A 27,696-nucleotide genomic window follows, 5' to 3' on the forward strand; every position below is an offset into this window, starting at 1 on the left:
ATTGCTTTTGTTTTTATGAGAGCCTGTTTGTGTTTTGTGATTTGAGTGATGATATCAAAACAAAATTCATATGCGATTAATTTACCACAAAGCTTGTAATCATTGGCAGCAGTGTGTGTGTGTGTGTGTGTGTGTGTGTGTGAGAGAGAGAGATCAAACAGCAGAAAGTAAATACCATTTGTGCAAAGAAAGTAAGCTGCTTTGTAGAGCATGTTCTGGAACTATAAAATCAGTGGGTCAGTCTGTGACTACTCCTGTATGTCAGTGTCCTTAATAAAGACGCTAAATCCTAACATGCTTCAGGCCTAATCCCATTTAGGACCAGTGTCTGGCTGCAAGGGCCGTGCTAACTCACATCTGGTTACAATTAAAGGTTTAAATTAGCTGACAGACTATTACGAAAGAGTGCAGTATATTTTTTTTCAAGATTATTTCACTAAAATGAGTGGTGTTTTTTTTTGTTTTTGTTTTTTTTTTTTACTGTTAAATGTATTTATTTTTCAGTTATCTGCTTTTTTTTTCTTTCAGCAATCAGTTCCACTCACCAAAATATTCCAGTTGGAGGATGTTAGGTTTTACAGTGTGTGCAGAAATGATAACAATTAGTCCAGTATTGATTTGGAACACTAACACCAGTATGGACTAAACAGCTGTACAGTGTAAGCCTATGGGGCAAGCTAAAAACATCACAGTAAAGACTCAACATAGAAAAATGCTGTTATGTGTCATAGTATGAAGAAGATCCATACAGAGGTAAACATGAGCATGTTTACCTCCAGTTAATTAAAGAATTCTTATTAAAACACCTTCCCTTTGTCCATGTCGCTCTCCATTGCATCCACACAAGTTGTTGCTGCTGTTAGCAAGAGAATGAGCCCCTCGTCAACATTTGACTTGTGTGACCTTAGTGGAGAACACCTATCAAACTAGAAGAAGGCTAAAGTATGTAGCTGCCTGTATAATGTAATTTTTAAATTTTCTCGCCAGGCTCACATAGGCCACCAAAGGCCTGTAAAAAAAACAAAAAAAAAAAAAACAAATTTGTTGTAAAAACACTCCCACAGGCACAAAGGTAATGTTCCTTAAACAGCCTCATTGTCAGGTTTCTAAAGCTGCATTTTGCATATTGCTTCAAGAATATTTGAGCTGTAGGCGGTTGGCCACCAGTGACCACAAATGGCACATTTCTATAGTAACAGTACACATTAGAATGCCAAGTCAAAATACATCATAACAAACATCATCCCATGGCTGAAAATGCGTTACCCACAACATTTGGCTCAGTGGTGGTGATTCTGTTTTTGTGATACAGAAGAAGATGCAAATGCTCAGAAAGTACAAGGCCATCAGCTGCCAGTCTCAGATGACATAGTCACCATTTAATTTGCAGAAGAAGAAACTTTTGCTGTCAGTCATCAGTGGTAGCAGTTCAGTGACTTGATGGTATGCTGTTTGAGTACCCAGTGTAGAACCCTAGAAATGGACTAATGTGTCATATGTCTTTGAAATCTAAACTGAACTGTATGAAGTTTAAAAAGAAAAACAAAAAAGCAAACTTTCCTTTTTTTGGTGGAGGTGTTAATCTTGTGAGCTGAATACATGCATGTTTTTTTTTAAAACCTTTATCAGAGCATGAGCATGCTCATAGCAAAATGTCAGTCAAAGTCTCTAAACCATCAATTATTGATAAAGACAATGTCCTGCAGCAGCACCAGTGTGTTGACTGATGGCACGGATTCGGGAGAGCGTGTTCCGCTTCTTTGCGGCTGCTGGGGAGTGTGTTTTTATTTTTAAGATGTGTGCATATTATGTTTGTTCTCTACATCCAAAAAATGAGGTGGGCTTCATAGATAATTGGCAAAGCTTCTGGGGAAAACCTGGTCTTGTTAGGAGAGACGGCATCCATCCCACTTTGGATGGAGCAGCTCTCATTTCTAGAAATCTGGCCAATTTTATTAAACCCTCCAAACCGTGACTATCCAGGGTTGGGACCAGGAAGCAGAGTTGTAGTCTTACACACCTCTCTGCAGCTTCTCTCCCCCTGCCATCCCCCCAATACCCCATCCCCGTAGAGACGGTGCCTGCTGCCAGACCACCAATAACCAGTAAAAATCTATTTAAGCATAAAAATTCAAAACAAAAAAAAATATAGCACCTTCAATTGCACCACAGACTAAAACAGTTAAATGTGGTTTATTAAACATTAGGTCTCTCTCTTCTAAGTCCCTGTTAGTAAATGATATAATAATTGATCAACATATTGATTTATTCTGCCTTACAGAAACCTGGTTACAGCAGGATGAATATGTTAGTTTAAATGAGTCAACACCCCCGAGTCACACTAACTGTCAGAATGCTCGTACCACGGACCGAGGGGGAAGATTAGCAGCAATCTTCCACTCCAGCTTATTAATTAATCAAAAACCCAGACAGAGCTTTAATTCATTTGAAAGCTTGACTCTTAGTCTTGTCCATCCAAATTAGAAGTCTCAAAAACCAGTTTTATTTGTTGTTATCTATCGTCCACCTGGTCGTTACTGTGAGTTTCTCTGTGAATTTTCAGACCTTTTGTCTGACTTAGTGCTTAGCTCAGATAAGATCATTATAGTGGGCGATTTTAACATCCACACAGATGCTGAGAATGACAGTCTCAACACTGCATTTAATCTATTATTAGACTCAATTGGCTTCGCTCAAAATGTAAATGAGTCCACCCACAACTTTAACCATACTTTAGATCTTGTTTTGACTTATGGTATGGAAATTGAAGACTTAACAGTATTCCCTGAAAACCCCCTTCTGTCTGATCATTTCTTAATAACATTTACTTTAATGGACTACCCAGCAGTGGGGGATAAGTTTCATTACAGTAGAAGTCTTTCAGAAAGCGCTGTAACTAGGTTTAAGGATATGATTCCTTCTTTGTTATGTTCTCCAATGCCATATACCAACACAGTGTGGAGTAGCTACCTAAACTCTAAGTGAGATAGATTATCTCGTCAATAGTTTTACATCCTCATTGAGCACAACTTTGGATGCTGTAGCTTTTCTGAAAAAGAGAGCCTTAAATCAGAAGTGCCTGACTCCGTGGTATAACTCACAAACTCGCAGCTTAAAGCAGATAACCCGTAAGTTGGAGAGGAAATGGCGTCTCACTAATTTAGAAGATCTTCACTTAGCCTGGAAAAAGAGTCTGTTGCTCTATATAAAAAAAAAGCCCTCCGTAAAGCTAGGATATCTTACTACTCATCACTAATTGAAGAAAATAAGAACAACCCCAGGTTTCTTTTCAGCACTGTAACCAGGCTGACAAAGAGTCAGAGCTCTATTGAGCCGCGTATTCCTTTAACTTTAACTAGTAATGACTTCATGACTTTCTTTGCTAATAAAATTTTAACTATTAGAGAAAAAATTACTCATAACCATCCCAAAGACATATCGTTATCTTTGGCTGCTTTCAGTAATGCTGGTATTTGGTTAGACTCTTTCTCTCCGATTGTTCTGTCTGAGTTATTTTCATTAGTTACTTCCTCCAAACCATCAACATGTCTATTAGACCCCATTCCTACCAGGCTGCTCAAGGAAGCCCTGCCATTAATTAATGCTTCGATCTTAAATATGATCAATCTATCTTTATTAATTGGCTATGTACCACAGGCTTTTAAGGTGGCAGTAATTAAACCATTACTTAAAAAGCCATCACTTGACCCAGCTATCTTAGTTAATTATTGGCCAATCTCGAACCTTCCTTTTCTCTCAGAAATTCTTGAAAGGGTAGTTGTAAAACAGCTAACTGATCATCTGCAGAGGAATGGTCTATTTGAAGAGTTTCAGTCAGGTTTTAGAATTCATCATAGTACAGAAACAGCATTAGTGAAGGTTACAAATGATCTTATGGCCTCAGACAGTGGACTCATCTCTGTGCTTGTCCTGTTAGACCTCAGTGCTGCTTTTGATACTGTTGACCATAAAATTTTATTACAGAGATTAGAGCATGCCATAGGTATTAAAGGCACTGCGCTGCGGTGGTTTGAATCATATTTATCTAATAGATTACAATTTGTTCATGTAAATGGGGAATCTTCTTCACAGACTAAGGTTAATTATGGAGTTCCACAAGGTTCTGTGCTAGGACCAATTTTATTCACTTTATACATGCTTCCCTTAGGCAGTATTATTAGAAAGCATTGCTTTAATTTTCATTGTTACGCAGATGATACCCAGCTTTATCTATCCATGAAGCCAGAGGACACACACCAATTAAACTGCAGGAATGTCTTACAGACATAAAGACATGGATGACCTCTAATTTCCTGCTTTTAAATTCAGATTAAAAGTCATTTTTGATCAGGATATGTCCTTCAATGCGCATATTAAGCAAATATGTAGGACTGCTTTTTTGCATTTGTGCAGTATCTCTAAAATTAGAAAGGTCTTGTCTCAGAGTGATGCTGAAAAACTAATTCATGCATTTATTTCCTCTAGGCTGGACTATTGTAATTCATTATTATCAGGTTGTCCTAAAAGTTCCCTGAAAAGCCTTCAGTTAATTCAAAATGCTGCAGCTAGAGTACTGACAGGGACTAGAAGGAGAGAACATATTTCACCCATATTGGCCTCTCTTCATTGGCTTCCTGTTAATTCTAGAATAGCATTTAAAATTCTTCTTCTTACTTATAAGGTTTTGAATAATCAGGTCCCATCTTATCTTAGGGACCTCATAGTATCATATCACACCAATAGAGTGCTTCGCTCTGACTGCAGGCTTACTTGTAGTTCCTAGGGTTTTTAAGAGTAGAATGGGAGGCAGAGCTGGGGGGTTCCCATGATGCACTGAGTGTTTCTTTCTCTTTTTGCTCTGTATGCACCACTCTGCATTTAATCATTAGTGATTGATCTCTGCTCCCCTCCACAGCATGTCTTTTTCCTGGTTCTCTCCCTCAGCCCCAACCGGTCCCAGCAGAAGACTGCCCCTCCCTGAGCCTGGTTCTGCTGGAGGTTTCTTCCTGTTAAAAGGGAGTTTTTCCTTCCCACTGTCGCCAAGTGCTTGCTCACAGGGGGTCGTTTTGACCGTTGGGGTTTTTCTGTAATTATTGTATAGCTTTTGCCTTACAATATAAAGCGCCTTGGGGGGACTGTTTGTTGTGATTTGGCGCTATATAAATAAAATTGATTTGATTTGATTTTTGATTTACATAGTTACGTCTTTTGCAGATTCAGAGTTTCATTAATCACAAATATCTGAAAGTTGAACCTGTGGCTGCTTCAGATAACTGTTTCTTTTGCTTCTTGTAACCTAATTCACCTGACCAGCTGTCAGCTTGTTCATAAGTCACTTCTTCCTCCCCCATAGAACAGGTTGGAATGAGACATGTTTGCTGATGTTTTTCATCTTTTTCTATTCACATCTTCTTACACTTTTCTTTTTCATCCTGTTTCTTGATCTATGCCTCACACGTTCATTTAAAAAAGCTTTGTACTGGGTTATATCAGGTAATAGTGTGCCTAATAAAATTTTAAATGGAACGCTTTTAATCATTTGCTTTTTGAGAGAACGGTCACGATTTAATTTGTACTTCTTCTTTCATATGCCGCTTGCAGACCCTCGCACAGTGCGCTACGAAGAAACAGTAATTATCGCCGTGGCAACAGTGTCAGTACTGGCCGTACTTGCTGTAGCGGCCTTCTTTGGTTACCGCATGATAAACGGTGAGTTGCCATGGTGCCGCACTTTAATAAATTACATCCATACTATTTAAGATTTTTGAGATTTAATTTCACAAATGGAAACAGTGCTGCTTTTGCTGCACTTTCCGTAATGGCTGGAATTGCTGTGTTTTAACAGGTGATGGTACACAAGGTCTTCACAACCTGAACATGATGGAGGCCGCTGGCTCTGAAAGTTCTCTGGACCTGGACAACCTCAAACTGCTGGAGGTCAGTGCAGAGTGTGTAGTCCACGTCTGGCTTTTTGTGTTTGTATCTTGTTGGACCCAGTTGAAATGACTTCATATACAGTTCAATACATTTCTTTGTTTAAAGAACATTTTGCGCAGAATTCATAACTCATATTTTAGCTATTAGAGGTCCTGTGATGATAAACCTGATTTGTACACTTCTGTGAACAGTTTTTAAACATATGCCAATCAAAACAAATGGCTACGGAGACTGCCAACAACAAAACATGATCTGATGTTGCAACGTTCATTTCACTCTGTCGGTTCACCATTGTGCTGTTTCTGCATTTGCTCTGACTGACATCACCCGCCGAGAAATGCAGAGTAAATTGTTTACTGTAAATGTACCTGCTGACTTGCCGAGTGAAAGATTTAATGAGCATTAAAGTACGTCAGCAGCCACTAATCGGGACCGTGTGCACATACAGACTTGAGGCCCACTGACACGAGCATGCTTTTGATTCACACAATAGCACAACCTGTGTCGTGCTGGAGAGTCAACTCATCTTTAACAGGTGTAGACAGGAAGCGAGAGGGGCGCCGGTGCGTGCTATTGCGCACAGAGAATTTTGAAATGTTCAAAAAATCTTTCACACATAAATGTTGTGCTATGTGGCGTGATCTAATCTTCAACAACATGCAGCTTGTCAAGTGGAGTAAAGAAAAAGTGAACAGAGCGAGTGGTGACGTCAGCGGATCGCATCAGAGCGCAGCTCGTCTGCCGGATTATAATAACTACAAGTTAAATCTGTTATAAACATACTTTAAGAGCTGCACACAAGAAGGAAAGAACATGCAACTGTTTGTCAAGCCATGACAATGTAAACATGACAAATAATGACCTTTTTAGACGGCTCAAAATGCTTTCTGCAGGTAGTTAGCTGCGCGCAAATGGCTCCGGCTGCAGCCTCCTCTGTGATTCAGGATGAGATTAGAGCCGCTTTCAATGGCCAGTTGGCAGAAAAAAATGATTAATCCGGCACAAAATAATTATTTTATATACGCAGCGTCCAGCACAGAGCACGTGGCAGCTGGTAAAATAAAGAATGGCATCCAGCTGGGAATGCTGCGGGTGGGATCGTCACTACGACATTCGTGCTGTTGTGTGAGTCACAGGCATGCTCGTGTCAGTGCAATTTTAGAATCAGGAATCCTTTGATGTTGTGTTGTTGAACGGCATGTTAAATTACCTGCTACATGTCCATTAATGTAGACAGTCATTTTCCATGATAAATTAAAATCAGCCAAAACTGGTATGAATACATATTTTGGGAAAAACCAGCAACCTTCTTCAGGTTCATGCTACTATGCTGCACTGTCTCTGCTCACCTTTTGTTCACCACTGGGAGCAGCACAATACACAGTAACAGAAAGCTCAGCAAAGAAGCTGCCCAGAAGAAGAAGCTAGCTGTTGTTAGCATAGCATATCGTTGCAAGCTGGTATGAGAGTCTTAACAAACCGTGAACCAAACATGAAGTTCAGAATACATTTATCTGCTACATTGCCTACTACTGTTGCACATGTTTCTGTGTAGGCTCTCAGTTGTCCAGGTGGTTTCCATAGTAGAGAAGCTAAATAATTAGAGCTATTGTTTAGTCACCAGCCTATAGCAGTCTGCCTTTCGGTAGGAGGGGTCTGGTTAGGTTTAAAACTCCAGCTTTTGTGACTTCTTGATTATTCTTCTCTACAAGAGTCAAGACAGAAGTCAGACCACCAGAGCAAGAATTTTAGCTGAGGAAGCTTCTGCGATTTGAAGCGAAACGTCCTCGCGTCAAGCAACCCAGTCCAGTCGAAGATTCAAGCTTCTCTACTACTATGGCACATGTTGATTTTGTTTTTACCTCGCAAAGGAAATGTTTGAGACGACTCTTGTGACAGCCTCACGCCAACCTTTGAACTTTTATGACAGTTCGAAGCCATGGAAATAGCAGCAAAACAAGCATGCTTAACTCAGCCTATTTATAATGTTGAAATCAAACCACCTACTACTTCATAGTGCATTTAGATTAATTCAGGGGTCCAGGCAACAATGTAGTCCTTCTGTCTATTACTTAACTCTATTTTTTTATTTGTGTCAGTTCATTCACCCCTAATAAGTATATATTACACTTTATTGGAACCAGAACAAAAACAAAGTGTCATTTCAATTGTGTTTTAAAGTAATTCTAAATTAAATGAAACCTAATAATTATAGCCACCTCACCCCCCGCCTTCCCTATTCGTTATTGGTCTTGAGGTGGGTCCATTGTTATTCAGCAAAATGAATTGATTTGTTTTCCAGTGCAGTGCCAATAGGCTGCAGTGGTGGACAATCCGTTAGGGAAATGTGACTGCTGAAGACAGGAGCATTACTACAAAAATTTTCACACTGGAATATCATAGCACTTGATGCTGTTGGTGGTGATTTGGTGGGTGTGCAGGGACAGATAACAAAAATAGATAACACCCCCATCAGAAGGTTTTTCAGGCTGTTTTTTATGTTCTAAAGCCTCTTTATCAAAGATAGACACTTGGAGTATTAAGACATGAAAGTAGTCTCACTGGATTCAGCATCTCTCGAGAGCTTGTTGTATGAGTTAAGTGTGTGTGTGCGTGTGCTTGTGCGCGCAAAAGGAGAAACCAAAGGCATAGAGACAGAATTGCACCTAAAATAACTTGAGGTTTATCGTTACATTGTTGTTTCAATGTGACTTTTATCATTTGATCACAGTGGGAGGCATTAAATGACAAGTCTGTGTCCACAAAAGTCAGATTTTTGTTCACGCTGACATAGGATGCCAAAAACCTGATATAGAAGTGGTAGAGCTGAAAATGTTATAGGAAGTTGATATAACCTGGATTATTTTCAGCTACAATGACAATATAAGCAGGGTGAAAGAATGGTAAATAAGCAGGGGGAAAAATTGAGGCATTGATTCAAATTATTTTGTACATTTTATTTTTTTTTTTTACAAAGCCTTAGTTGAAAGAGTTACCGAATTGTAATCAGTGTTCAAGGCTTCTGCTGCGTTTCCCAAAAGGAGGTGTTTGGATTTCCCAGCTGCTTTTATGCAGTTTCATATCTATATTATAATAGCCAAGTGGCCTTTGCGTGCGTGCGTCTTTATGGTTTTGATCATGGACAGATTCAGGGCAGCTGACAACGCCATGAGAGTTTGGGGTTTGGTGTATTAAATGTTATTGTGGTTCATGTTAGTTTAACAGTGTTGTTTGTGTTATTTATTGTGTTTTTTGTAGTTCAATTGGTTTAGTCGGTTTAGCGTGTTATGTTGCTGGTACCATGAGTAAAAAGAGACAGATAACAAAATGATGTTTCTCTGTTTCTGCATGTCTGAAAATAGAAGCACCTGCTTGCGGCTGAATGCGGAAAAGAGATGTGCGTGCGTGCGTGTAACTTTGATCACGGACAAACTCAGACATTTGCTGTTAGGTATGCGTATTTTGGGTCAAGGATGAACGCTGCCGAACGGAACGTTGATAGGACTAATATTTTTGGAGAAGCTACCAATACTAGCTAATATTACTAATTACATTCTGGACTAACACGCCATTCCAGCAGGGGGCGGTAAATCATCTTTATATTAAAGTTCAAAGTAACTACATAACATATTAACTGTGTTAATATGTTACAAATACATGAATGACACAAGAAAGTGAAAACATGTATTTCCATTTTGGTCCATTTAAACATCCAATTACAAAATAGAAGTAAAAATAAAATAATAATACTGATAATATTAATATGTATATGATAACAAGAACCTAAACAATTTATAAATACACTAAAACAGGAAATTAACATTTAAAAAATTATGTAATTAACAGGATATAAAAGGTTTGAGATCTTCCCCTAAAAACTGTTGAGGTCTAAGTTTCTTAAAACATTCTGGACTCACACACCATTCCACTTCATTATAGAAACTTTGCATAATTTATTACCTCCATTGAAAAATGGCAGTATCTATTTTATAAAGACTACCCAATCTGGAGCCTGTGGATCCCCACAGGCAACACGCTCACGGGTGGGCAATCGTGTCATGAAGGGCCAAGACACTACAGGTTTTCCTTTCTAACAATCACATCACTGGGAACCCAAAAAAGCTGCACTTTTCACGACTGCTTTGGTGATTGCAGCCGAAAACAAAACAGTACACCATTTTCCCGTGTGAAGTTATGCTGTGTATATATTGCACAACGGGAGCGGCTGTCCCCTTGAGTGGTCAAATCCTGCAATATCACGCAGGGTTCACATGAAGACTGTGCTGCCCTATTCCTCATACTGTACAACGTGTTCTAATTTAAGGTGATAGAAATTATTGCAACTACTGTTACCTCAGAATTTGGAAATGGTAGCTTTCTGCTCACTGGCTTCTCTTAAATCTGATGACGTTGAAGCTTTGCCTGTTAGCGTGTTATTAAAAAACTCCGTACCATAGAGCAAATTTATACCTCCTCTGACTATGTGCAGTTTATACTGTCCACCCTTAATTTCAAGATAACTAATCATGCTAAGAGCTACCATGTACATTTTGATTTACCTTTAGGTGATTTGTACATAAAGCAGGTGTTTTTAATATGCTAAGCATGTGTAAGATGTCATTGAGGGCATCATGCATCGTTGTGTGGGTTAAAATTTTCTTCAGGTGTTCTGATGGGTTTTTTGTTTTGTTTTGTTTTTTTAATCACCTTGTTCCTCCAAGATCAAAACCCAGAGCACACGGTCATCACTGAATAACTCATGTTGTAGAATAGCTTATTGGAGAAAATAATTTCTTGAAGTTTTTCGATTAAGATTTATTGCTCAAAATAGTTGATTATTGACTCATATCAACCAAACAATACATGAGAAATAGCAAATGCTAATAATGTCATCAAACTACCTGTGTGACAAAATGTTGCTTCTGCTGTATTTCTGCCAGTGCAGAAAATGACAACTTTAGAGATGTATTACAGTTTTTTTTTTCTCCCCATCATTTGATATCTTTATAGAGCTTTTCACTTTGAAAGCAGTGCTGTGTTTTCAGACAGGAGTTGAATTCAGAATGCTGTCCTTGGACCTTATCAAATGCAGGCACACGTTCTTTCACATCAAATTCATTGCAGTGGGAGGATGAGTCAGGAAGTCTTTATCACAGACAAAACAAGTGTCCGGTGATTTCACAGTATAATAAACGAAAATAATTTATTTAGCAAGCATGAAGGTAAAGCATGGTAGTGCTGCGGGACTAAATATACTCTGTCATTCCGATTGTGCCTCTTTGCTAATTTCAGGGTACAAATTAGACCATTAGAGTTTGACGTGCAGTTTGTGAAGCTTTAAGCAGGAAAAATATTGTCATTTCATCTTTTTTTTTTTTCTTCTTTTTTTTATGCTTGGGATAGAATTTTAAGAAATGTGTCTGAAGAGTTTTTGTTCTAATCCCACTGCTGTCTGTTCAGCTGATTGGGCGTGGCCGATACGGTGCTGTGTTCTGTGGTTCACTGGATGAGCGGCCAGTGGCCGTGAAAGTCTTCACTACGGCCAATCGCCAGAACTTCCTCAACGAGTGCTCCATCTACCGGCTGCCGCTACTTGAACATGACAACATCGCCCGATTTGTAGCTGCAGACGAGCGAATCGGCACAGAGGGGCGCACAGAGTACCTGCTGGTGATGGACTATTACCCACATGTGAGTGCTGAGGAAGTAGAGGAGAATTACATTAAATTCTCCTGTTTCCTTTTTCCATTCATGCAGATACATAACAGCTTTGGGGGGGGAGGGGGGGTGATGGGCTCTAACTGAACCTTATACAGTTAAAAATCGAATATTTACTGTCAAAGGCTTTAGTAGAAGTCAGCTAACCTGCAGCCAGACTATGAAAGGAGTGTTTTATGTATCATAACGATTACTAATGCAGGTTGTCATAGAAACACGGTGCAAGCCAGGACAGAAGTCTGGGACGTATAATGGTTTCCCATTCACGTAAATGATGATTCATTTAAAACCAACAGATCTAATGTGATTTTCTTTTGTAGCGGATGCACGAATTGCCTTGTGATTGATTTTTCAGCGGAACAGTTGAGTGCATGTGCATGTGTTTTTGTTTTGTGTATTTTTGATTGTGTGTTTTTTGTGTTAGGGCCTAACCAGTAATGGATTATGAAGGCAGTTTCAGATAATTGAGGAAGGAAATTAATCATGTCTGCAATTTCTGGAAAACATTCAGTGGGCTTCTTGTAGGATGATATAAGGTGCCATCATACCCTTTACAGCAAAATGTAAAGGCAAAATTATGCAGAGCCAAAACAAATTATCATCTCAGATGTTCCATAATATGCAAATGTTTGAGAACACTTGGGCGTTTATACCTTTATGTATGTGTGTGTGTGTGTGTGTGTGTGTGTGTGTGTGTGTGTGTGTGTGTGTGTGTGTGTGTGTGTGTGTGTGTATATATATATATATATATATATATATATATATATATATATACTCAACAAAAATATAAACGCAACACTTTTGGTTTTGCTCCCATTTAGTATGAGATGAACTCAAAGATCTAAAACTTTTTCCACATACACAATATCACCATTTCCCTCAAATATTGTTCACAAACCAGTCTAAATCTGTGATAGTGAGCACTTCTCCTTTGCTGAGATAATCCATCCCACCTCACAGGTGTGCCATATCAAGATGCTGATTAGACACCATGATTAGTGCACAGGTGTGCCTTAGACTGCCCACAATAAAAGGCCACTCTGAAAGGTGCAGTTTTGTTTAATTGGGGGGGGATACCAGTCAGTATCTGGTGTGACCACCATTTGCCTCATGCAGTGCAACACATCTCCTTCGCATAGAGTTGATCAGGTTGTCAATTGTGGCCTGTGGAATGTTGGTCCACTCCTCTTCAATGACTGTGCGAAGTTGCGACGACGAACTGGAGTCAGGTCGAGACCCCGATGAGGACGACGAGCATGCAGATGAGCTTCCCTGAGAAGGTTTCTGACAGTTTGTGCAGAAATTCTTTGGTTATGCAAACCGATTGTTTCTGCAGCTGTCCGAGTGGCTGGTCTCAGACGATCTTGGAGGTGAACATGCTGGATGTGGAGGTCCTGGGCTGGTGTGGTTACACGTGGTCTGCGGTTGTGAGGCTGGTTGGATGTACTGCCAAATTCTCTGAAACGCCTTTGGAGACGGCTTATGGTAGAGAAATGAACATTCAATACACGAGCAACAGCTCTGGTTGACATTCCTGCTGTCAGCATGCCAATTGCACGCTCCCTCAAACCTTGCGACATCTGTGGCATTGTGCTGTGTGATAAAACTGCACCTTTCAGAGTGGCCTTTTATTGTGGGCAGTCTAAGGCACACCTGTGCACTAATCATGGTGTCTAATCAGCATCTTGATATGGCACACCTGTGAGGTGTGATGGATTATCTCAGCAAAGGAGAAGTGCTCACTATCACAGATTTAGACTGGTTTGTGAACAATATTTGAGGGAAATGGTGATATTGTGTATGTGGAAAAAGTTTTAGATCTTTGAGTTCATCTCATACAAAATGGGAGCAAAACCAAAAGTGTTGCGTTTATATTTTTGTTGAGTGTATAAAACAGTAAACTCTGCTATATGTATTAAATGGACAAAATCTCTTATGTATGTAACAGATTAGTTACAATCAGGAGGCGCCGAACAATCTACGGGGAATCCATAGCACCAATTAGGCTTACGTATTTCCATGATTAAATGTCTGACCTTGAATAGGGGCCTCATTTAATGGCTGGGTCAAAACATCATCTGAAAAAAATAAACGCCTGCCTTAAACAAGCACCAGACATTATGTGCATTAAAAAGATTACATTTGGTCGAGTCACTCTTTTTCCTAAGTCAGCTGCACCTTAACATCCTAAAGCCTGATATATGCTTCTGCAGCTCTGTAACTCTGTAGCCATGCAATGATGCTGACATGCCTGTGACTCTTTTTAAAGCTCTCAGTCACGTGTTTATGCAATTTTCCGCATGAACGGCGGCTTTTTCTGAATTAATTTGTCCCTCAAGGAGCTCATCTTCCTTATACAATTATCAACCCCCAAACCAACAGTATAGTGCAGGTAATTTCCTTCCATGAATTGCGGGTCATTAGTGTGTCCTTTTCTGGCTCAGTGTTGTGAAGTTGGTCATATTTGCGGACTTTTCTACCAAACATGTTTGATCCATGATCGAAATGTAATTGGAAGGCGCACTGCAAAAGCATTTAAAATATGACAGGAGAGGAAGGAGTGAAAACGTAAAAGTGGCCAATTACAGCCCTTGCGGTCTCCCTCGTTCAGCAGGGGTTTTCAGCCACGCAGAGGGCTCTGATCTAAAGCGATTGTCTTTGGTTCGTCACACCAGGGATATGTTTGCAACTTAACTCTATATTACAATGCAGGCAAGAAGCAGCATTTTGTTAATAATCACTGGCGTTGAATTACGCCCTGCCTCATTTAGGTGTAGTGTCTGAGCACGGTTTGAAAAAAATAAACGCCTGGGCTTTTAATCAAGGAAATACAATACCCACTTTCCTCAAGTCTGCAAGTGTCAGTGGTGAACTTCATTCCATACCTCTGTTACTGGGCACATCCAAACTGCTCTGTCCGGTATATGCGGGGGGTTGTTAATGTAAATATATTACGATAGGCGGGACGTTTTGTCCGATGTGAGCGAAAATGCGTTATACAAAATCTGTTATATATGGTGTTTATTACATGGAAAACCATACAAAAACATTGGGACTTTTGCTTTTGTCTAGTGAGTGCGAGTATCCGGTTTATACAATGATGGTTTAGGCAAGTTTTACTGTGTGTGTGTGTGTGTGTGTGTGTGTGTGTGTGTGTGTGTGTGTGTGTGTGTGTGTGTGTGTGTGTGTGTGTGTGTGTGTGTGTGTGTGTAAAATATAATATAATGGACTAGGCTTTCAGTCCACCGTTCTCCCATCCCAAGCACGCCCTCCCTCTGTCCTCTACCCACCCATTTGATCTCTTATCTTTTCACTTCTCCTTTTTTTGGGTTTGCATTTTCCATCTATTTTCTGACATCTCATGTTTCTTAACCCACCTTACAATCTTCCCTTACCCTCCTCTTGCTCCCTGTCATCTGCACTTTTCCCCCTCGTACGTTCTTACTCTTTGTCACACCCTCTCCCGCCCCCTTGCTCCCCATCAGGGCTGTCTGAGTCGCTACCTGAGTGTTCAGACCAACGACTGGATCAGCAGTTGCCGGCTCGCTCATTCTGTCACTCGTGGCCTGGCGTATCTGCACACTGAGCTCTACAAAGGAGGTGAGCCTTAGGGTGCAAGAACACACACGCTCAAAGTTAATTACATAACTCCTGTGTTTACACACACCAGAGTTACAAGGCGGCTGTTTCTGAGACTGACATTATTTTGCACATGTTGCAAGATGCAAGCAAAAGAGGTTTGAGAACATTTATAGAAGCATTTCAAACATCACCTGTCATTATCCTCTGCTGGTCAGATGGGGTTGGCTCTGTTATGGGCTGTCCACATGCCTGGGCGTCCATACTTTGTGCTTGTTCATGATAAAGACCACACATGAAGACTACATCAGAATATTTACTGGCGCTGTAAAACTTACTTTTCCACATCATCTGGCAGTCGCTTCATTTCACCAGTCACTAACTGTGTTTATATGAAGGATTCAAGCCCAAATGGAATTAAGACTGGGGGAAAAAAAACTCATTTATTCCACCCATATGGTTTAAATGTCTGTAATAAAAAGGATCAGATAGGTGCATGTGTTTACAAGTGTTGCTCAAAACAGTGTGAGTAGTTTTATATATACACAACGCAACTCCTGCTGTCAGTGTGATTAGTTTGATATGTACACAACGCAACTCCTGGTGTCTCTGCATAATTTAGTTTGAACAATGTTCCCGCATTATTCTGTCTTTGAGACTCATACTGCAGCAGAAGAGATTCAGACCAGACTGTAGTGCAGCGGATAACTGAAAAAAAATGCTTCAAATGGTGATGCAAGCACCCAATTTGGCACACATACTCCTTAGACATTACTCTTTTAAAAATGCCAGGTACCCACGTGAACTTTCAATAGGCGGCCAAGAAGGGGTCAATTGAAGTATTACACAGGGGTCAAAATTTAAAAATGTTCCAATCATATTGAAAGGTATTCCATATTATTTGTCTGATCATAAAGATTCCAAAAAGGTTTAGTTTGGACTATCTGTGAATGAATGTTCTGGAGTTATGGGGTAAAAACAGCAAGAACACTGAGAAAGGTCAATTTCAGTTTGTACAGGGGTCAAAAATTAAAGTTGCTCCAATTTTGGTACAAAGTGGTGCAAATTACTGGTTGAGCTAATAGGATTAATAAATGGAATAGTTTTGACTGTGTTGTGTGCTTGGTTTGTAAAGTAAAGGTTAAACAATATCAGCATCCATTGGATTCTATGACATGTGACATATGCTACCCTGTAACATGATAGCTAAGCATGATACATGATGCAAACTATTCCTTTTTAAAACCGTATTCACCCAACTAATAATTTGTATCACTTTTTACCAAAATTGGAGTAACTTTAACTTTTGACCCCTGTACAAATTGAAATTGACCTTTGTCACTGTTCTTGCTGTTTTTACCCCATAACTCCGGAATATTCATTCACAGATAGTCCAAACTATACCTTTTTGGAATCTTTTTGATCAGACAAATAATATGGAATACCTTTCAATATGATTGGAGCATTTTTAAATTTTGACCCCTGTGTAATACTTCAATTGACCCCTTCTTGGCCGCCTATTGAAAGTTCACGTGGGTACCCAGCATTTTTAAAAGAGTAATGTCTAAGGAGTATGTGTGCCAAATTTGGTGCTTGCATCACCATTTGAAGGATCCCTCAGTAAATATTCATTTATCTGCTGCACTACTGTGCAAAAGTGGGTTGGTGGTTCATGCACATTATGGGTCATCCTCGTTCTGATTGTTTTTGACCATGGAAACAGTCAAAGATTTTAAAAAACCAACAACAAAAATCTTTAAGTGGCCATAGTTGCTTCCCTCGTCCCTTCGCTGGAAAGTCTCTGAGCAACTTTCAGGTGATTGCCCATCTGAAAAGTCCTCAGTGAGCATGTGCACAATATTCTACCTGTGGAAAATAAACCGATTGGCTGTTTGCATGGCTAACAGGTGCTAATATCTTATGATTTAATTAATTAAAATAAGGACTGAACCACCCTTGAACCATCTGACCATATTTATTATCAGACTGACTTATTAATTCTTATCGAAGTTTATACAAGACATTTCCTTTAAAGAGTCTCAGTCACTGGGATTATAAATGTGTTGTTACGTTCCATGTAAATACAGCTACGGATTGAGGTACATTTCTGTCACTCCAACAACTACCTGAGTTACTTCGAATTGCCCAGTGAGCAGATTGGTATTGTTTATTGAAGTCGGAAGGATGTAGTCTTTTTTTTTTTTCTTTCTTTCTTTCTTTCTTTCTTTCCCAAAATATGTCTATAACACATTGCCTACCACTAAAGTTGCATGATTCGCATTACTAGTAGAGTATAGTTGTATTTTGACATTATTTTGTAAAAACTATTTGCCAAAGACAAAGCACCTTTTGGTGGATGCTAGAGAACAGAGTATTATCTTGCAAGGCTTCTTTGAGAAGTTTCTTGAGAGACTAAATACATTGTACACATTTTAAAGTCGGCTACAAATGAATTAATCAAACATAAAAATATTCAGCGTACTTTTATGACTCTAGCTCTTATCGCTTCAGCCCTGCTGTGTTCACTGCAGTTCCACATGGGTTTGTTTGGTTTGGAATGCTTTGCTTGCGTGCGTTTTGCCACATACAAACACTGCAGACACTTCAAGCCCAGAGTATTTATGGATTGGCCTCAAGCAAGCTTCAAACAAAGCAAAAAGTGGAAAGCAGGACAAAGGAGGGGAAGGCCGAGTCGAGATGGGGATTCAGATGACAAGTGAATTTCACAGTGGCTCAACAAACAAGTGAACCGAGCACCACTTTGTTTTTTGTTTTTTTTTTTGTTTGTTTGTTTGTTTTTTTAACCAAACCTCAGCCAGCCTCAGCAGTCACATTCGGTCGTCTGTCTTCATCAGTCTGGACTCACATCAAACGGAGTAAGAAGTGAAAAGATTCCAAAGTGATTTTACGTTGGCTGCAAGTGTGGCATGCCGCAGACTGAGCAGTTTTTGTCCAGGCTCTTCACAGATACAGACAGTCAAGTGGCTTTGTTGTACGGGGGTGATGGACAGTAGGCTGGGTAGGGTGGGGAGCAGGAGCGCAAGATCAGCGTGACAGAAGGTAAAAAGCGCTGGCGTTTGTGAATTGTAAATTCTGCTAAAAGCAAAATCTCATGGGCTTTGGCACAGTCATCTTCCTCCCCTTCTCCTCCTGCACATCAGCTCCCACACTGTAGCGGCTCCTCCACCTTCCACTGGGCCTCTGCCTCATTGCACCCTCTGCTGGCGCTCTTGAAATGTTACCAGCAGAGGCTACACAGTGACGCTTTCTTAATCCCATTGTCATAGATTAGATTAGAGGATTTACTGTCTGATGGTGCTTCTTGGTCTGAACAATAAATAATGCAGAGGATGGAGAGAGAGCTGGATGAGGGGATTCTCTGGATCTTATCATTCATTAGCACATAACACAAAAACTGAACATGTATCTGTGAAGCAAATAATTTGAGTGCTGTACAGTTGTGTATATTTAATGAAATCTAAATTAGCCTCATCTCCTGATCCTCCCTTTGCCATGCTCCTCACCCCCTCCACCTCCTCCCTTCCTCCCTCCATGAAGACTTGTACAAGCCGGCAGTTTCCCACAGGGACCTGAACAGCCGGAATATTCTCGTCAAGGCTGACGGCACGTGTGTCATCATCGATTTTGGCCTGTCTATGAAGCTGACGGGAAACAGGCCAGCGCGTCACGGAGAGGAGGAAAATGCTGCCATAAGTGAGGTATGTGTTAGAGGATGACCACGATTGAAGTCTGTTGTCAGACAGTAATCAGAAGGAAGCTTTGCTGAGTTGGAATTCTAGAGATTTGCTTCTTTTTTCATAATACTTTTCTGTCATTGTGCATTTGCAACTCCACTTACTACTCCAGTTAAGGGTCATGGGGTGGGGGGGGTATCAAGGTGTCTTTATTAGCCCCTCGGGGGAAGTTTGTTGTGCATCCAACAGTAGAATACATTCATACATACATATACATAACATGATCTTAAATATGGCGTGAAAACTCACCAAACAGTAAACATAATAACACAACATAAAATAATAAGAAAACCTAGATTAAAAACCACTTGTGAGAGTGTTTAAAAATCTAGTGACAGTGGTAATAAAAGAGTTCTTGTATCTATTGGTGTTACATCTCTTGGACATAAATCTACGACCAGACAGAAGCATTTTGAACTCAGGGTACAGAGGGTGACTGGGATCATCCAAGATTGACTTCACCTTCTTAATGGAACTATTTTTATATGTAGATGGCAGATTGTTTAAGGAAATGCCAGCAATCTTGTTGCACTCATTTACAATACGATGCAGACTGTTTTTGTTTTTAAAAGTTAAAAACCCATACCAACAGATAAAAGAAAAGGTAAGAACAGATTCAATAACACATCTTCAGAAAAGTGCTGTCCACGTTAAAATGCCTGGGTTTACGTTAAGCTTTCTTACATACCTGGTCAATCTGATGCTCAAAGGTTAATCCACTGTCAATAAAGGTTCCAAGGTATAACTTCCCCAGCCGGTCCATTAATAACTACAGGAGAAATGTCATCCTGCTTTTTCCTAAAATCAATTATCATCTCTTTAGGTTTGTTCACGTTGATATCATTTACACCAGCTGATAAAATCTGACACCACAGGGCCATGGTCTTGATCATCTGAATTTAAAAGACAGATGTTAGTATATAGAACAAATAAGATGGGGTGGCGTGGAACCTATCCCAGTAGTCATAGGGCGTGAGGTTGGGTACACCCTGGACAGGATGCCAGTTTGCTACAGGGCTAGGTATATAGTTATCATCTTAAAAGAAAAGTGAAACTTTGATCTGTTGCCATGACAGTCTGGAAAAAAGGTGCACTGAAAAGATAATCTTATTAAATATGACTTCACCTTTTCCTCACCTTGTCATTTTTCTTATTGTTGAATAATCCTATGTGCCTCCCTTTATTCCTCCTCCGTTTGCCAGGTGGGTACAATCCGCTATATGGCCCCAGAAGTGCTGGAGGGCGCAGTGAACCTGAGGGACTGTGAGTCAGCCCTGAAGCAGGTGGATATGTATGCCCTGGGACTGGTCTACTGGGAGATCTTCATGCGATGTACTGATCTTTTCCCAGGTGAGACATAACAAAAAAGATTTTGAGGGTTTTGATTAGGGGTGGACTTAATTACCATTCTTGACAGGAAAGGCTGTCTCCCTAATATGTAAGCATAAGACATTCCTGTTCCCTTCCCCTCCTTGCCTGCCTCTAGGAGAGTCTGTGCCAGAGTACCAGATGGCGTTTCAGGCGGAAGCAGGAAACCATCCGACATTTGAGGACATGCAGGTTCTGGTATCGAGGGAGAAGCAACGGCCCAAATTCCCAGAAGCTTGGAAGGAGAACAGTTTGGTACGTTTGTGTTTGTGCAGTAGCTTATCCAGTGTCTCAGGTTCCTACACAGCTCATGAAGATACAGAAACGTTGTCAGTCAGACTTGTTAATTTGAGTGTATGCAGCACTAGTGTCATCAAATTAGCGGTTTAGCCTGTAATTATCTGTTACCTATTCTTAGCTGTTGGAACAAAATATTACTCTTAACAGTAGAGAAGTGCGACTTCATTATTGTTGATGCTACAAACAGTCACAGTGCACTCAGACTATGCCTGATTTTAACGTCAACATCAGGACTTTTTCAACTACGAAGTTGGGACGTCTTGTGTTGTAATTGGAAGTCTTAACACAGAGTTTATGCCTGTTGATGTGATGTTGATTTTAACCCTACAACCAGCAGATAAAGTCTGTGTCTTTGCCAGGCGGTGCGTTCTTTAAAAGAGACGATGGAGGACTGCTGGGACCAGGATGCAGAGGCCCGGCTGACAGCCCAGTGTGCAGATGAGCGATTGGTAGAGCTGCTTCTGATATGGGACCGTTCCAAGTCTGTCAGTCCTACACTTAATCCCATGTCCACCACATTGCACAATGAAAGGTAGGCATATGTGGACACGTGTTCCTCTTACTTGCCGTATGTTGTTGATGCTGCAATTAGTATTTTCTATTTTTTTTTTTCTTTTCTATTAGAAACCGCATGACACCGAAATCTGGCCCATACACAGATCATCCCTCCACCTACATCGAAGAGCACGAAGGTGTGGCCAAGAACTCTCAAGCCGATACAACTAGCTCCATGAGTGGCCGAACTACTACTGGGACTGGAGAAAGAAACCGGAATTCTATCAACCAGGAGCGCCAGCAGCAAGCGAATGCCCGTCTGCCGAGTCCAGAGGGCAGTAGCACCAGTGGTGTTGGTATTGGCATCAGAGGAAGCCCTTCAGCCTCCACTACAACTACCACTATTATCTCTGAGTCTGAGGGTCCTGCAGGTGCCGCGACAGTGCCCGTTTGTCTTCACCTGACTCAGGAAGATCTGGAAACCACTAAGCTTGATCCTAAAGAGGTAGACAAGAACCTGAAGGAGAGCTCTGATGAAAACCTGATGGAGCACTCACAGAAGCAGTTTTGCTCACCAGACCCACTGAGTCCTGGCAGTTCAAGCCTACTTTACCCCCTCATCAAGATGGCCAGCGAGACATCGGGCACATCAGAATCTGCCACCACCATTCCCGCCACCATCTTCCCCCTGCCAAAGCAACAGAACCTGCCTAAGAGGCCATCCAGTTTGTCGCTACGCACCAAGCCCGCTAGGAAGGAAACATCATCCTCGTCGCTCAGGTTCAAGTTTGGACGCTCTGGAAAGTCTAACCTGCGGCAGGTGGAAGGAACAAAGATGAACATTGGTGCAGTAACAAGCACAAACACAGCTGGAGAGACTCACAGGGCCACAAGCACAAATAACGTCCCTGTCCTACGAGACACACAAGTCAACGGTAGCGCTAATGGTGCTGTTAACGGTCATGTCAGCAGTGGTATATCATCCATGACAGTAGGTGGCCCTGCAGGTTTTGGAGGATCCAGTGCCACTCAGAATGGGTCTTTAGTGTTAAGGTCTGACGATAGCCGTCTGAGTCTTGGCGTCATAACAGCCAGCCCCGATGAACATGAGCCGCTTTTAAGCCGAGAGAGGGAGCAGCTCGATCCGAGAGAAGCTTCTTCGAGCGTTGCCGCTCTCCGCTCAGCTCGACCCAACACAAATAACAACAACAGCAACACTGGCCACTGTCAGGGGGATGGAGAAAGTGAAGGAGAGAGTGATGGTGGAGAAGAAGAGAGGACAGAAGAGGGAGGAAGCAGGGAAGCCACAGGAACCCCAGCTGAAAGTTCAGGGTCTGCTGCCATTGATCCCCAGCAAGAAGCACCTGTCACCATGAGAGGGGAGGCGCTACTGAGGCAGCCCAGAGCTCGCAGGCCTGAGAGACCCAACTCTCTGGATCTGTCCTTCACCACACAGGACCTGGCCTCACTTGGTGATTTTAACACATTGAACACCTTCTACCTCACACATACAGCTGTTTTTATTCACAGACACCATTAATCACTCAAAACAAATAATATTTGGCAGAGCTGTTGGCCGTTTTGCCAAGCCTGTGGACAGGGGAATCATAAATGTGCACACAAGCATCGACTTCAAAAACCACCTGGGACTCAGAAACAATTGAGAACCTTGACAAAATTCATCAAATTCTGTTCAGTTGTTTTCATTATAGCTTGACCTATACATTCCATATGTGCCCTCCACAACACCCCTTGATTGAAGGCCTACTTTTTAAGACATTTTTCATACTATTACTTCTTAAAATAATTAATCATTTTAACTAAAATGTTTGAATCAGCATTTCTCTGGGCCTCCATTTTACTATAATTTTGGACTAAGTTTAATTGATGAGCCATATAAAAATAAGTTTACTTAATTTACCTTTTCTACATAACTAAAGTGGGATGTGAAGCAATAGCTTGTTTTAATGTAATGTCTAAGCTCTGCATTACTGAGTCTGTTTGGGGTTCCAGCTTTAAAGTCAGGTCAGTCAGGATGAGGGAAGCTGAAAATATGAAAATGGTTATGGCTCTTGTGGTTAGTAATCTTATCAAACAAACATGTAGGTTGTGATGAATTTGGTTAAAGGCAAAGTAAAGGTGAAAATGTGCAAAAGAAAAAACAAATACAACCTGCATTAAACAGTACAACTAAACTGGGTGGATCAGGGTGAGAAAGCAGTCATCAAAAAAAATAAACTACCAAATGCATCCCAGGACATTAAAAACCCAAAATTTTCTAGGGGCCTTGAGCAGCTCCCAGACCCCCTGCTGACAAGGTCCACTTTCACCAAAGAAGCCACCCCCCCCCAGTTCAGATCCTGGCTATAGAACTGAGATTTTAATTGGTACTTAAGTAAAAGCTGTAGAAAATCTGTGCCCTTAAACTGTGTTTATCCTGAAGTATTTAAATAATATGAAGGTTATAGTCTGTCTACAATATGATGCTGCATTAGAAAAGAGCAGCAATGGTAGTGAGTGAAATATAATCTTATCATGGGTTAAAGTTCTCCGTCACCACGACGGATTTCCATCATTTGGAAAATTTAACCACACATACGCGTACGCACGTGGTGTCATGCGTGTTTTGGGGCCGAAATATGATACGCTCATGGTCAAAGCAACATCCCATTCTGTGCTAATCAAAGCAGCAGCAATGTCTGCATGGACTGCGGAGGAAGGGACTGTGTGAATTTTCACTCCTCTCTGCTCTGTTTACTGCTTGCCATGAGCCACGGTCCTCCTCCTCCCTAAATCGACCTGTTATGGTCTTCTAAAACAGCTGATAGATGTATTTTATAACTTAAAAACGGGACAGACGCTAACGCGTTAGCATCCACTTCGTCCCTGTTTTATTTAAGTTTAATGACAATTTGTTTCAGTCAAACCACATCTAAGCTGTGTTTTTAATACGAAAAAAATAAAATGCAGTAAACTGCACATTTGTGTCTTTTTTCATTAAAATAACTTATTAAAGATCAAATATTACACTTTGGTCAGGTCTTTAAAACAAAACACTACTCCGGGTATGTTTTTGATGATAATATAACATCATAACTTTATTACAAGCTCAAACGTTGATGTTGCTTGATAAAGGCCTTTTAATAACTCACTTCAAGAAATAATGGCAAAACTCGCATGTAAGTAAAAAAAAAAAAAAAAAAAGATTAATTGATTATTAAAATAATCGTTAGTTGCAGCCCTAGTTTGTTTTATGGGTGAGAGCATTTTACCAGTTAAATGTGAATACGCCAGTTTTGAGTTTCTCAGTGCGCATGCATTTTCAAAACTGGTGACAGTGTTACTTTGTGCAAAGCAGAACAACGTTGTCAGTTGCTTTAGGCCCTAATTTTGTATTTTGTTGACTGTACAGCCAGCAACACAGCACCCATTTGGTGCATTCACCAGATTAGAACAGATCAAAATACTGCAGAAGACAAAGAATTTTTATTTGACAGTTTGAAGTGAGTTTTCTTTGTTTCAGAAGACTTCATACCCATTAAAATTCACTAGAATATACAAAATTTGACTTGCTCTTTTAAAAAATTTCTGGGGGAGCACTACCAGACCCCCCATAATCAATACTGTGTTTTTACTTCACACTTTGAAGTGACTTTTATTTGTTTCAGAGGGCTTCATACTCATTAAAATTCATCAGAATATACAAAATTTGGCTTGCTCTTTTAAAAAATTTCTGTGGGAGATCCCCAAACCCCCATAGTTTGAAGTGAGTTTTCTTTGTTTCAGAGGGTTTCATACCTGTTAAAATTCACCAGAATACACAAAATTTGTCTTGGTCTTTATAAAATGTTCTGGGTGGGGGGGGCACCCCCAGACCCCCCAGAATCAAGACTACACCCCACCCACCCACCATCCTTTTATGCACCTTTATGTTCAAGTTTTGCATTCTTTTTATGCTTTGTCTGTCTCTCCTTAGAGGCTATTTAGAATAGATTTGTATACTGTATAATGTGTTTGTTGTATTTATTGAGGAAAAAAGAGTGTGTGCCCCCACTACACCACATTTTAGGGAATTGCTGGCATTGATTTTTGCCAAGAAAAAATTTCAGTCAGATGAAAATTTCTTGCTTTAACCCATGTCTTATTCAGGTGGAAAACAGTTTGCTGTTTTCTTAACTGTCTCCACTTTGTTTTACTTTAAATCCTACGACGCAGTCACGAAAGGGTTTCTGTAAAAAGGTTGATGATGAACAGCTTATGATTTGGGTGTGAAAAAAAATTCAGTTGTAAGATTTTAATTATTATTATTAGTAGTATTAGTATTATTATTTTGCTTTAATCCCTGTAAGTGGCAGAACCTCCCAAACAAGTATAAAATTGGGGTGGGTGTTGTTCCATCCCAAACTTGGAATGTAATTTCAACAAAAATGGGTAGTTGAGTATGTTGTGGCTTCATTTATGTTTAACGCAAATATTTGTTAAATGTCGTATACATTAAAATTTGCCTAAACAGTCGTTGTATAAACCAGATATTCACACTTACCGGACAAAAGCAAAAGGCTGAATGTTTTTGTATGGTTTTCCATGTAGTAAACACCATATATACCAGATTTTGTATAATGGGATTTTTCCTCACATTGGACAAAACGTCCTGTCCGATCGCAATGCGTTTTCATTAAAAACTCCTCGCATGTACCGGACAGAGCAGTCTGGACATGCCCAGTAACAGAGGTATGAAATTAAGTTCAGCACCGACACTCGCTGATTTGAGGAAAGTGGGTACTGTATCTCCTTGATTAAAAGCCTGGCTTTATTTTTTTCCAAACCATGCACAGACCCGGGACCCGCAGTCTGACTTGCACCTGCTAAATCAGACAGCGCAAAAGGCTGTGATTTGTCACTTTTCAGTGCTTCCTCTCCCGTCATATTTTAATAGTTTTTGCAGTGCCCACGGCGATTACATTTCGATCATGGATCCAACACGTTTGGCAGAAAAGTCCGCAAATATGACCAGCTTCACAACACGGAGTCGGAAAATGATGCTCAAATGATCTGCAATTCATGGAGGAAATTGTACACCTTACCTGTGATTTGTAGGTAAATGATTGTAGAAACAAGAGCTCTTTGAGAGACAAATTAATCCAGAAAAATTGCATAAAGACGCGATGAGGAACTTAAAAACTGTCATGCGCACAATGTCGTTGCATGGCCACGGAGTTATAGAGCTGCAGAATCATAAATCAGGCTTTAGGATTTTAAGGTGCTACTCCACAGCAGACTTAGGAAAAAAAAAAGAGTGACTCAACCAGATATAATCTTTTTAATGGACATAATGCCTGACACTTGTTTAAAGCAGGCCTTTATTTTTTTTTTTTTTTTTTTTCCAGAGGAATTTTTTACACAGCAGGGCTTGACAATAAGGCAATTTATGCACTGGCCCACAGGGCCAGTAGAATCTGAAAGTTACTGGCCCGGATGAAAATATCACTGGCCCATACTTTCACGCCTGTGCCGAACCGGGGGGTAACTGATAAGAATTTTTTAAATCAACACTCAGACATTAGAATTGGGTTTCCTTAATGTAAAAACACTTGAAAACAAACACAAAATTCTTATACTACATGATAAAAACCTTAAAGTGAGTAAACTTTGAAAAAAAAATTTCATAAACCAAGTTCCCTTGCTAATGTTGTCACCGTGGGGTTTCCACAAGGGCATACTGATTAGACTTTTAAACTGGCGTATGAAATCATACCACATTGTCTACCAGGACATGGTATATTTATACTTACTTGTTAGCATATTCTGGCATGGCCCTACAAGTTCCACAGAAGACAACCTCACTCTCCTCATCACGCTCCAGCTATGGCCGTCTTTTCTTCCAGGAAGTTTGCCAAGTTTTCCTCACCCTTTTCTTCTCATATTCAGCATCAGCAGCCTTCCTCTTCTGTGCTTGTTTTGAGGGTGATAGCTGTTCTTTCCTTTGCTTTCCTGGTTTCTGCCCAGGGGCAGGAGGTTTCAAGAAATTCATACTATTCACTGCGCTCGATCTTGCTTAAGCGAAAATGACGCGTCGATGTTGAAGCGAAATTTGCGCCACATCAGAAGATGCGCCTGCAGACAAAGTTTGTCTGCACTTCGGCAATGTTCCGAACATTGCCGAAGTGGTGCAACATGTCCTGTCTCTGGTAGCAGCCTGTGAGCAGGACGTATGTCTCTTTTGTCCTTTATTTCACAACTATGACAAGAGTTTTTGGAGGAGCAGCAGCCCCACAGCAGCGGGAGCGGAGTTTCTTTTTCTTTTCTTTTTTCTTTTTTTTTTAATTGTTTACATGTGCGCGCGTGAACGGGACAGTTGGTCCTCAAGTTGGGTCCTGCAGAGACAGAAGGACCACTGAAAGCAGCCATCATCCAGACGCAGCTCCTGCAGCAAATAATGATACTGCCTGAATTGGGAACGTCTCATGACGTTTGTCAGCTTTCCACAACAACTCGCTCCGTGTGATCAAGGTCCGTCATGTTAACTTGACTGACAACCGGAGCC

General features: G+C 40.6%; 1 protein-coding gene across 1 annotated transcript in view; it reads left to right on the forward strand.

Moving 5' to 3' along the window:
* The window catches only part of LOC117516012 (bone morphogenetic protein receptor type-2-like), an 89,832-nt gene that overhangs the window by 59,813 nt on the left and 2,323 nt on the right, over positions 1 to 27,696 (forward strand). Inside the window, exons 4-12 of the mRNA XM_034176868.1 lie at positions 5,602 to 5,709; positions 5,846 to 5,937; positions 11,398 to 11,628; positions 15,141 to 15,255; positions 18,793 to 18,953; positions 20,192 to 20,339; positions 20,476 to 20,612; positions 21,017 to 21,189; positions 21,282 to 22,624. Coding sequence (XP_034032759.1) covers positions 5,602 to 5,709; positions 5,846 to 5,937; positions 11,398 to 11,628; positions 15,141 to 15,255; positions 18,793 to 18,953; positions 20,192 to 20,339; positions 20,476 to 20,612; positions 21,017 to 21,189; positions 21,282 to 22,624 — 2,508 coding nt within the window. The remainder of the gene's footprint in view (positions 1 to 5,601; positions 5,710 to 5,845; positions 5,938 to 11,397; positions 11,629 to 15,140; positions 15,256 to 18,792; positions 18,954 to 20,191; positions 20,340 to 20,475; positions 20,613 to 21,016; positions 21,190 to 21,281; positions 22,625 to 27,696) is intronic.

This window comes from Thalassophryne amazonica, chromosome 1 (assembly GCF_902500255.1).
Source record: "Thalassophryne amazonica chromosome 1, fThaAma1.1, whole genome shotgun sequence".
Lineage (NCBI taxonomy): Eukaryota > Metazoa > Chordata > Actinopteri > Batrachoidiformes > Batrachoididae > Thalassophryne > Thalassophryne amazonica.